General features: G+C 46.5%; 1 protein-coding gene across 1 annotated transcript in view; it reads left to right on the top strand.

The window, feature by feature from the left end:
- Nucleotides 1–12019: 12019 nt before the first annotated feature.
- MAPK1 (mitogen-activated protein kinase 1) overlaps nt 12020–12684 on the top strand; it is a 107846-nt gene continuing 107181 nt past the window's right edge. Inside the window, exon 1 of the mRNA XM_075321205.1 lies at nt 12020–12364. Within this exon, the coding sequence (XP_075177320.1) occupies nt 12234–12364 (131 nt within the window). The 5' untranslated portion in view covers nt 12020–12233. The remainder of the gene's footprint in view (nt 12365–12684) is intronic.

The raw sequence follows: 12684 nt of genomic DNA, 5'->3' as shown, positions 1-12684 counted from the left end.
GTCCCACATGTGAGGGAAAACTATTGTTTGGGTGTACAGGAAAATTAGGAACACAGATTACACCAGAATAGCCTACGTACGTCATGTTGCATTGAGGAGCCCTCAAGGTGCCAAAACAGCAGAACCTACCACAAATGACCTCATTTTGGAAACAATATCAATCAAGGAATTAATCTAGGAGTGTTGTGAGCATCTTTAACCCACAGGATCTTCAAAGAATTTAAAAAAATTGAACTATAAAAATGAAAAATTGCATTTTTTCCACAAAAATGTTGGTTTAACCATAGATTTTTCATTTTCACAAGGGTTTGATTTTGCAATTTCTCCTGAGTATGCCAATGCCTCAAATGAAGAGGAAAACTACTGTTTGCGCATATAGCAGGGCTTGGAAGGGAATGCTTGCCATTTGAGTTTTTAAGCACAGATTTGGTTGGAAAAAACTGCAGATGCCATGTCACATTCTAAGAGCCACTGAGGTTACAAAACAGCACAAACCTCTGCACAAATGACCCCAGTTTGGACACTACACCTCTTTCGTAATTTCTCTGGGGATGCAGTGCCAATTTTAAAATCACAGATGATTCAAATAATTGGCTGTGGAAATGAAATGATTTTTCTCCACTAAAATGTTGTTTTAGCCCCAAGGTTTTAATTTTCAAAAGGGCTATTAGGAGAAAATTGACCATATAATTTGTTAAACAATTTCTCCGGAGTACACCAAAACCCCATATGTGGTTAAAACTACTTTTTAGATCTAGTACAAAGCTCAGAAGGAAAGGAGACCCATACTGGAATGCAAATTTTTCTTGAATCGTTTTCAGGTACCATGTCAAAGTGACAGAGCCCCTCAGGTGCAAGAACAACAGAACCCTTCCCCATTTTACAAACTGCAACACTCAGATGTGAATACATCTAGTAATGCAGTAAGCATATTGACACCACAGGTGCATCACTGAATTTTATACCATTGAGTGGTGAAGAAATAATAATTATATTTTTATTACTAAAATACTATTTTAGCCACAGATTTTTAATTTTCATAAGGCAAAATAGGTAAAAAAAAAAAAAAGGGCCCTATAATATGTTACGCAATTCCTCTTGAACGTGGCAATACCTCATAAGTGACTATACAGTACCAGTTCCAGTTGCAGAGTGAAAATGCAAATATGCCAATGTAAATTAAGTGAGTCTCCTCACTACAGTAATGCCAAACATGTCGACGCTAACTACAATTTAAGCACACTGTGGGGCTCGGAAGGGAGGTGAATTTGGATTTGGGAGCACAGATGTCACTGGATTTCTTTTGGGGGATGCAATTGCGCTTTTCCATAGCCTTTATGCTACTACGGTAGTAATGTGGACACCCCCTATATTTCTGTTAACAGATGATGGATCTGAGTGGGGACTTTTTTTTTTTTTTTTCTGGCATGAGCTGAAGATTTTATTGGTAGTATTTTGGGGTACATAACATTTTAAATTAGTTCACATTTATCCCCTGCTATGCACTGAGTAGTTACATGATGATTTCCATATAAATACTAAAAATATGTGATTCAAATGAAATCCTCGATAGATCCATCCACCAATGAGACAGGCAGAGTTACTCTGCACTAAGTCTGACCTCTGCTCAGCAGCGTCCACCCTTTCAGAGATGCACAAAACTGTGGACCCTTAAAAAGACGAACACCACTGCATTATATATGCCAGACTGAGTCTAAAATGATTCCGTCTGTTTCATTCTAGGCTATGTTCAGTCGGGAATGTAGTGTGAATCCTGTATTTCAGAGATTTACATGTAAACCCCAAGGTAAGTTCTCAACGTAGAGCAGGATAAATGCGAGCTGAGTCTTAAGGCCACTTTACACGCAACGACATCGCTAGCAAGATGTCGTTGGGGTCACAGAATTCGTGACGCACATCCGGCATAGTTAGCGACGTCGTTGCATGTGACACTTACCAGCTAACGCTAACGATGTAAAATACTCACCAAATCGCTGATCGTTGACCCATTGTTCTAATCTCAAATATCGTTGCTGCTTTTGGACGCAGGTTGTTCGTTGTTCCTGAGGCAGCACACATTGCTATGTGTGACATCCCAGGAATGACGAACAGCACCGTACCTGCATCCTCCGGCAACGAGGTGGGCGTGTCTTTCATGCGGCTGCTCTTCACCCCTCAGCTTCTATTGGATGCCTGCCGTGTGACGTCGCTGTGACGCCGCACGAACCGCCCCCCTTAGAAAAAAGGCTTGTTGCCACCCACAGCGACGTCGCTGGGAAGGTAAGTCCGTGTGACGGCTGCTAGCGATATTGTGCGCCACGGGCAGCGATTTGCCCGTGACGCACAAACGACAGGGGCGGGTGCGATCGGCAGCGACATCGCTAGTGATGTCGCTTTGTGTAAAGTGGCTTTTACTGCGATCTTTGGGAGGCAGAATGAACAAACCATAGCAGTTCAAGAATCATGATTTTAATTTTTTTTTTATCTCTTTCTATTTATAATTTGGTAGGCAGAATTAGCAAATAAAATGCAATTTAGAATTTTTTCTTTATGCCGTTCACCGTGTGGTAAAAGTGATAAGATAATTTAATTCTTTCGGGTCAGTACAGTTATGGTCATACCATAGTTATATATTTTTTGTATGTTTTGCTGCTGTTTTTGCATGGCCTTATTCTGACAGCTATAGCCTATTACTTTTTCGTTGACGGAACTAAATGAGGACTTCATTTTTGTGGGACAAAATGACATGTTCAGGAATATATTTTCTATTTACATGCAACTTTTTAATTGTGATTTATTGCACTTTTTGTTCGATAATATGATGAAAAAAACAGTTTTTGATATGATTTTTTCTTTACGGTGTTCACTGAAGGTGTTAATGTCAGTTTCATAGATCACATTGTTCTGTATGTGGTGATATCAAATATGTTTACTTTTTTTATTTAATTTTGTTCTTACATAAATATGAGTATTTATTGGCATAATTTATTTTTATATTTTTATAACAAAAAAATAACTTTTTTTGTTTTACTTAGACCCTCTATAGAACTTCAACTTCTACTTCTCTGATCACTGTGCATTACAATGCTTTAGAGCCGTCAGCATGACATTGGCAGATCGCCTGTTAGACCATGCTTCTGGCATGGTCTAACAGACCACTGTAGTTGGCAGATCCGGAGGTCATTATTTGACCGGATCCCCATGATCTTCTTGTGAGGGTGCCAATCAGGTGAGAGATGGCGTTTCCTCCCTCTGACAATCTTCAAAATGCTGAATTGCTATTGATCATTTTGACCAAACTCTGATGAAAGTCCAATGACATTCTGATGAAAATCACTGATGAAACGCTGTCTGTTCTTCTGGTACTTCAAAAAATCTGACATCTGAATGAGCCCTTTACTTAGGAAATGGCTAAATTCTGACAGAAATGGTTTACATCTGGGACTCCCTTCAGATTAGACATTATTCTGGAGTCACATAAGCAAAATAAGACTTAGCTTAGGTGCCAGGTATCTTATATTAATTTTTTTCTGGAGCTGTGGCTAATTCTTTATCAAAAACATATTTATGCTATGGACAAAAGTACTGTAGTGCCGATGTCCCTGCAGGGACACCGACTTACTCACTACCCCAGCCGGGTTGCCTCCTTCCCCGCACTCCCACTGCCATCCACATGTGCTCCTGCATCCTTACAGCACAGGCTCACCGGGAATGTGAGTAGGGAGTGCACGCGTGCACATCGGCCCTCCTCTTAAAAGGGCATGCTATTTTCAGGAAATGCCTCTCAACTTATTGCTGAGAAGCACTGTGTATTTAAAGCACCGTCCTATTAGAGTGGTGCCTACACAATGCTCCTAGTTAGTCAGTGTTCCAATCTGCTAGCTAGTTGTCAGGTCCTGTGCTCCTGTCCTGTGAGTCCACCTTCCTATATCTGTCTGTCCCTACTGTGCCCACCATATTGGTCTTACCCGCTGTCCTGCCCACCTCAGTCATCCTGTCTGTACCTGAGTCCATATCCTGTCGTCGGAGTCAGCTGCCACAGTCCCGGTCACTGCTCTGGGAGTGGTACCTGGCCCCCCGCCTCTTTTGTTTTAATGTCCCAGTGATGAATATACAATCAAGAAACTAAGGAAGACTGTGCTGTTTTTTTTATAGAGGTTGTCCACTACTGGAAAACCCCATTCTAATCATTTCAAGGCCCCCATTAAAAAACAGTGTATATATTTACCTCCTGCAGTGGCGCTGTTCCAGAGATGTCAGAGCTGTCATTCTGGGAGAGTAATGTGTCTTGTTGGGTCACGAGCTGGTGGAAGTCAGTTAACACACTCTGGCTGCAACTCATCAATATTCCGTCAGTAGCAGACTTCCACTCTGACAAAATAATAAAGGCTGCAGTCAGTCACCGCTCAATGGCCAAAGCCAACACGTTACCCAACAAGTCACGTCACTATCCAAGAACAGCAGCGCTGACATCGCTGGAACGGCACCATACCAGGAGATGACAATTTGTGAGGAGTCTGTTTTTTGACAGAATATACATGTACTCATTGAACTCTACAGTGCTTTTCACATGTCTGTGTTTTTGCAGACCATGTGTCCACAAAAATAGTCACAGAGAAATGTCTTGGATCGGAGTCATGGATCAAAATTACCCATATAAATCTATTGATCTGTGAAAACCGCGGACAGGCACATGGATGACACAAATGTGCAGCCCGTGTTCTATCTGTGATTAACATGGAAATGTCAAGGAGAGTCTTTAGAAAAAATTACTTATTTTTTCATATATAAAAATCAGTGACAAAACACTGAGGCTAAAATCGGACACACTGATAAAAAGCAGATGAAAAACAGTAACGACAGACTGTTTTTTTACTTTGTCAAAAATCATTGCTGTCTGAATGAGGACTAAGTGAAAGAGCAGTAATGGCTTGTATCGCCAAGTTAGGAACACAAAGCAGGTGGGATGAGGAAAAAATGTCTTACCTGTTGCTGCTTGTCCATCCTGATGATACTTCTATCCAGGTTATGTACACAGGAACCTAAACGCTACTGGACATGCCATTCTTCAACAATCTAATATGGAAAGTGTCCAAAGAGTCTCACATAGTGAAAAAAATTAAGAAGTCTATGTAAGGCCGGGATCACACTAGCGTATGTGATAAGCTAATGACACTTGGCTCAGGCTCTGCTGCAAGCGTGAACTGAGTGTCATTCACTGTGATCTGATGTGAGAATTGGAGCACAGATGTGGAGAAGCTGGAGAGAGTAATCTCTCCATCTTCTCCATTGCCTGTCTCTGTGTATATCAGACATCCAAGTGCAGTCTGATGTTTCACGAGCACTCATATGGGTGTGCATGATCTCACTGACAGTCTCAGCATGCTACGATTTTTACTTTGGTCCTTTTAGAGCTGAGGGAAAAGTCGCAGATCTGACCTGCAACATTGACTAACATGGGACCGAGATTTTCTCGCATTGCCCTAGTCCGATTTATATGCCAGTGCAAGTGAGCCCTAAAAGTGAGGTTTGAGCAAAATGATAGCAATACATAAATAAATAGCCCATAAAGATTTCCCATAAAAAGCAGAAAGAAATGTGAGGTGCAGCCCCCAGTCTTAGGCTTTTAAGGTAATTTTTTTGGCTATCTGCCATGAGGGACCTTCTTACACATAAATGGCCACTTAAGCAAACACATAAATTAATTTTAACAAATTCAAGAATCATTTTACACTGAAAATATCAACATTGTATGTTCTCATACTGATAACTAAGTCAGTATTGTCCTTGAGCAGTCTAGTCTTACATGGGAAAGACGGAACGACCAAGCACTTACATTGCTTTCTAGGTCACTCTAACAAAAACATAATTTCCGTTAAACAGAAAAATGTACAATGTAGTGTGTGTATGTGTTGATGTATATATATATATATATACACACACTATAAGAATATAATATAGAAACTGATCATTTCAGCAAAGCAATATGATCAGTTAAAGGGGTCATCCTGTACGTTAATATTGATGCTAATGGAGCACCCCTGCGGTACCAGGTGCCGCAAATGTAACAGTGGAAACACAAACCCCGAAATATCCGTGCCAGTCAACACACCAGCACTTTCAGGCCACACACACAACCCCAACACCAAACTGGGAGACTGCCTAGCAACAGGTAAAAGGGATGGGCACTGACTGGATAGTCACCACCCAATCTGTAGGGAGAGACCTAGCACAGGGAGGGACCAGTGGTCAGTTGGAAAGTTGGCGGGAGGAAGTGTTGAGTTAGAGGAGTGAGGAGAGTTGAGAGGAGTAGTCGAAAGAGTGAAAGTACAGAAGGAAAGGAAAAGACCTGAAGTAGCAACGAAGTGCTGTGACATGAGTGAGGGACTGTGGAGTAAGGGACCAGGACTCCAGCTCCAGGGACCGTGAGTTACCTGTGGAAGTGGAAAACTCCAGGGACCGCGGGGCGCCTGTGGAAGTCTGGAACCAAGGCTCACAGGACTCAGCACGAGGCGGGGTGCAGACTCTAGGACATCGGGACACTTTATGGTCAACTGTTAAATCTGCCAGGCGAGAAGATCTCCAGGGTCCATCACCAACCAAAGAGTTTGAAGCATCAGCAGCAAAGAGAGGACCAGAGATTGACCCCCTTAAATAGTCCAGGCTGGCTGCAATAGGACCAAGATAGAAATGGAGGGGTTCCCAAGCAGCTCTAGGCCACGGGAGTAAATCAACAACAAGTGTGCACGGAGGACAGCCAACCAAGGTCACAGCTGGCATGGAGGACAAGGGAAAAAAAGGGAACCAACACGATCTGAAATTGGCATGCATCATATAAAAAGTGAAAATTCACAAATTTATTCCAACTGTACTATAATAAAAAAAAAAATGAGATTAATAGCAAATAATTGATCAAAATGGAGGACAAGGGGAGCGGAAACACCTGGAACAGGCACCAGCAGGTCCAAACACTGAAACCAAGTAAAGACAAGGCAAGTTAAAACTGCAATACTGGTGTGGACTGTTTCCTTATCACCTCCGTACACATACACTGTTTCTTACTACAACCCCCATCATCCACTGCTGGGGCCTAGCCCTGCTTGCGGAGGGCCCAAAACACCTAAGCTGCACTACTCGATCAGCCCCAGTAGGACCCTGCAGCGGCGGCTTCAAATAATCTGGCCGCATACCGCAAGTGGCGTAGTCGAAAAACTCTATTTTTTTATTTAAAATCTTTATTTTTTTATTTCTCCCTTTTCTTTTATTTTTACCCCCTTTTATTCGGACCGACCCCCAGGGTCACGGAACCGGGCATCGGCCACGACTAGCACCCACACTGCGCACCGCGTGCCCGGGACCGTCTACCCCACATCCCTGGGGCGTTACACTTATCCTTAGACTAGGTTATCACGAAAGTCTAAAAAAAATCATTGTGATTTTCAACCAAAATAGTAGGGCAGATACTGTATTTTGGCACTTGTCAACCATGTGCTATCTGTATGAAATCCATTTTTTGGCATCCATTTTTTTTCTCACACCCCTTGCCCGGTTTCAGAGTCAAATTGTAGCAGGCTGTCTTTTTTTTCACAGACAGATTCTGTCAGTGAAAAAAAGCATGCATCTGCACTGTCCCATTGAATAACATGGGTCAGTGTGCTATCGAATGAAAAAATCGGATAATACAAGTCCAATTTATTTGGTCATCTGAACGAGCCCTTAGGATAGGTCCCAATACCAGATTGATGGGGCTGCATCACCACTCACCAATAGGCTGTTCACGATGCCGAGGCATTCAGTTGTAAAACGGAACAACTACATTAAATGTATAGTGGTTGTGTACTGCGCTTCTGCACCTATGCGAGTGACTATGGGTGGATCTGCACTACCCCACTGCAGCTGCTCTACACTTGATGGAGTTGTGCAATCCGTACGCAGCGAAAACAGCCGATTGCTGTTTTGTGTATTCTTTCTTCAGAAGATGAAAGTAAGCACCTGTAAAAAAAAAAAAAGGTTTTTGAAAAGTTAGTATTTAGTAAAAAAAAAGTGCTAAAAAAACATCTGGATTATGATGTTTCATTCCGTTTAAAGGAGTCATCCACTACTAGGGCAACTTCTTCTGATTCCATGTTTCATCCAGGTAAAATAAAAAAGCCTACACTCACCTCCCATGCCAGCGCTATTCTAGCGGTATCGATACTCGCGTTCATGTAGCTCATGTGACCATGTGATGTCTTGCAAGCCCCGCACCCAATCACCGCCAGCTTCTTTCTCCTCGCCTTCGGACAAATGAGTGAATCATCATGAAGTGAATACTGCAGCTGCCAATCACTTTCTGTTGATTGCTCATGTCTGAAGGTGAGGAGAGAGAAGCCGGAGGTGATTGAACAGGGTTGCAAGACATCACACGAGCCCAGCTGGAACGGTGCCGGTGTGGGAGGTGAGCATAGGTGTTTTTATTTTAAATGGGGGAAACATGAAATCAGAAGTTTGCCCTAGTAGTGGACGACCCATTTAAGACTAGTGTCACAAAACAGAATAAAAAATTGGCCCATTCTTATCCACAAAGTTAAGGCCTCCTTCACACGTCCGTGATAAAAACGCACATTTTGCTTAGTTACCCGATATTTACCCTGGCTACGTGTGCAGGGAGCCCGACACTTCCCCGCTCGGCTCCGCTCCCTCCCGCGCGCGCGCATACACACACACACACCTGTCCCCAGCGATGCAGTCCCCGTGGCACTGACGTCCTCAGCGCCATGGCCTTGCTTCGCTCCACCCACTCCGCCCCCCAATGGGATCCGATTGTTTTTGCACACCCAAAGCCTTGAATAAGGGAGTCACGTTTGAATTACAGAAGGGAATACTGCATGCTGCTTTATTTATTTAACACGTAAACTTGGTCTGTGTACAGAAGCTGGCATCTGAACAGTCCGATTGATAACATTGATAGCTGAAAAGGACCATGCACCAAACCACACAGCTAGGTCAATCAATATGTGGAAGAAGGAACATCACATCAAAATCCTGTCATGGCCAGCCCAATCTCCAGCCCTGAACCCCATTGAAAACCTCTGGAATGTAATCAAGAGGAAGATGGATAGTCACAAGCCATCAAACAAAGAAGAACTGCCTACATTTTTGCACCAGGAGTTGCATAAGGTCACCCACAATCAGTGTGAAAGACTGGTGGAAAGAATGCCAAGACGCATGAAAGCTGTGATTAAAAATCATGGTTATTCCACAAAATATTGATTTCTGAACTTCTCCTGAGTTAAAACATTAGTATTGTTGTTTCTAAATGGTTTTGAACTTTTTTTCTTTGCATTATTTGAGGTCTGAAAGCAATGCATTTTTTTGTTATTTTGACCATTTCTCATTTTCAGAAAATAAATACAAAATTTATTTCTTGGAAATTCGGAGACGTGTTGTCAGTAGTTTATAGCATAAAAGAACAATTTACATTTTACTCAAAAATATACCTATAAAGAGAAAAAGCAGAAAAACTGACAATTTTGCAGTGATCTCTTAATTTTTGCCAGAGTTGTATCCCTGATGTTGCCTCTCTCCCACTGTCCCTCTCTCCCAGTCTCTGTCTCTATATCTTTTTGTTATCTCTCTGTCTCTTTCCCTGTCTGTCTTTGATTGTCTCTTTTCCTGTCTGCGTCTGTCTGTCTCTTTGTGTCTATCTGTATCTGTCTGTATCTTTCCGTCTTTTTCCCTGTGTGTGTGTGTGTCTCTTTTCCTCTCTGGCTCTTTCCTTGTTTGTTTCTTCCTCTTTCCCTGTCTGTCTCTTTACCTGTATCTGTCTGTCTCTTTCCCTGTCTGACTTTGTCTGTCTCTGTTTGTGTCTCTGTCTCTCCACGGACATTATATTACCTCACACATAAGCTTCTGATAACAACAATGTCCTTTGTTCCTATAGCAACCAATCAGTACTCATATTAATGACCTGTAGCTCCCAGCTCCATTTACTTTAATGGAGGCAGATTTTTCTGGCGAAAACGTGGGGTTAAAATTTTTCCTCAAAACATAGTCTATGGCGTTCCCTGAGTCTAATTAAGCATCTGTGCAAAATTTCGTGATTCTACATGCGACGGTGCGGATTCCTTTAGCGGATGGACACACACACACAGCTTTATATAGTAGATAAAAAACCTTCAGAGCTGGTATAGCAGTAACTGTACTGACCTGGACAAACAGGTTTCCAGGTCTTTTTTACCGCACTGTTACAACAAAACTTTAAACTCTATGGCAGAATTGTGTTTTGTTTTTTTCAGCACATTTTGGATTGATTTTTTTTTTTTTGTTTTCCAAAACATTGAATTGGAAAAAGTTTTTGATGATACCATTCAATCATTTGTGCCTCACAACATAAAGGCCTGATGAGGCGATGTCTCCTCCTGAAAGAACGAAACAGCAAAAATGAGAAATGAGTGGGTCGTGAAGGGTTAAGGAGCGGTTTCCCCACTAGCTCGTGTTTGTACCATAGTCCATGGTGATACGGCCTAAAGGACTGTCACATATCCCGGACCCCCAGCTCCCCAGATCTCCTGGACCCCAAGCACCCCTGTGCCCCAGCTCCCCTGGACCCCAAGCTCCCCTGTGCCCCGGCTCTCATGGACCCACAGCTCCCCTGTGCTCTGTCTCTCCTGGACACCCAGCTCCCCTGTGCCCCGGCTCTCCTGGACACCCAGCTCCCCTGTGCCCCGTCTCTCCTGGACACCCAGCTCCCCTGTGCTCTGTCTCTCCTGGACCCCCAGCTCCCCTGTGCCCCGTCTCTCCTGGACACCCAGCTCCCCTGTGCCCCGTCTCTCCTGGACACCCAGCTCCCCTGTGCCCCGTCTCTCCTGGACACCCAGCTCCCCTGTGCCCCGTCTCTCCTGGACACCCAGCTCCCCTGTGCCCCGTCTCTCCTGGACACCCAGCTCCTCTGTGCCCCGTCTCTCCTGGACACCCAGCTCCCCTGTGCCCCGTCTCTCCTGGACACCCAGCTCCTCTGTGCCCCGGCTCTCATGGACCCCTGGCTCCCCTGGACACCCAGCTCCCCTGTGCCCTGGACCCCCTGCGCCCCGGCTCTCATGGACCCCCAGCTCCCCTGCGCCCCGGCTCTCCTGGACCCCTAGCTCCTCTGTGCCCCGGCTCTCCTGGACACCCAGCTCCCCTGTGCCCTGGACCCCCTGCGCCCCGGCTCTCCTGGACACCTAGCTCCTCTGTGCCCCGGCTCTCATGGACCCCCAGCTCCCCTGTGCCCCGGCTCTCATGGACCCCTGGCTCCCCTGGACACCCAGCTCCCCTGTGCCCTGGACCCCCTGCGCCCCGGCTCTCATGGACCCCCAGCTCCCCTGCGCCCCGGCTCTCCTGGACCCCTAGCTCCTCTGTGCCCCGGCTCTCCTGGACACCCAGCTCCCCTGTGCCCTGGACCCCCTGCGCCCCGGCTCTCCTGGACACCTAGCTCCTCTGTGCCCCGGCTCTCATGGACCCCCAGCTCCCCTGTGCCCCGGCTCTCATGGACCCCCGGCTCCCCTGTGCCCTGTCTCTCCTGGACACCCAGCTTCCCTGGACCCCCGGCTCCCCTGTGCCCTGTCTCTCCTGGACCCCCGGCTCCCCTGTGCCCCGGCTCTCATGGACCCCCGGCTCCCCTGTGCCCTGTCTCTCCTGGACACCCAGCTCCGCTGTGCCCCGTCTCTCCTGGACACCCAGCTCCCCTGTGCCCCGTCTATCCTGGACAAGCACCAGCTCCCCGTGCCCTGAGGTTGCAGTGGAGAGCAGAACACTGTTCACACCAGCAGGTGACATGGAAGGCTACCTCCAGCGGGTAGCGCGTCATCTGCATGCACTGGGCCTGACGCTGCCGTCTGCCATCAACACAATGAGAACATTCAGTCAGGCTTCGGCTCATCATTGGCGGTGAGGTAAATGTCCACCAAACGTATATGAATAAAGCTTGAAGGTGAAAAAAAACACTACAAGGCCCCGCCCACTGCAGCAAAGCGTGAGGGAGGTTCCGCCTCTGTGACCCCGCCCACATGCCCCTCCCCACACACACCCAGCGGGCGGGAAGGCGTCAGCCAGGCAGCGCCTCACACAAGCACCGACCGAGCTAGTGAGCGACACAGTCCCGGCTCTCACCGCGCCCTCAGCACCCGGCAGGACAGCACCCGCGGCGGCGGAAGGAGCTAGGCCAGCCCTGCAAGGGACAGCGCCAGGAGATAAGCTATCTCTTGACAGCAAATATGGCGGCTGCGGCTGGGGCCTCGTCAAACCCCGGAGGGGGACCAGAAATGGTGCGAGGACAGGCTTTTGACGTGGGCCCACGATACACCAACCTGTCGTACATCGGGGAGGGCGCCTATGGCATGGTGTGGTGAGTACCGAGTGTCGGGTGTGTCTGTCCCCGCTGCGCCCGGGCCTGCCCTCCTCCCCAGATGTCACCACCCTCCCTGAGCACGGAGCTGCGGGAGCGGGCGGGATGATTGATGCCCGGGGCTGCGCTGAGCACCGCCGGCCTGTGCTGTCAGGGCGATGGGGCCACTGATACGGGCTGCTGGCAGGGCCTGGGCTGCAGCCACCCCTTGGGGGATGGTTTGAGGGAGTATTGGTCCACATGGGAGTGTCCCCTGACCACCAGCCGAGTCTGGACTGCGCCTCTGTCAGATACAGAAGTGCACTCCTGGGATTGTGGCC

The sequence above is a fragment of the Anomaloglossus baeobatrachus genome, chromosome 1 (assembly GCF_048569485.1).
Source record: "Anomaloglossus baeobatrachus isolate aAnoBae1 chromosome 1, aAnoBae1.hap1, whole genome shotgun sequence".
Lineage (NCBI taxonomy): Eukaryota > Metazoa > Chordata > Amphibia > Anura > Aromobatidae > Anomaloglossus > Anomaloglossus baeobatrachus.
Note: the sequence above shows the minus strand (reverse complement) of the source record. Positions and strands in the feature narration are given on the sequence as shown.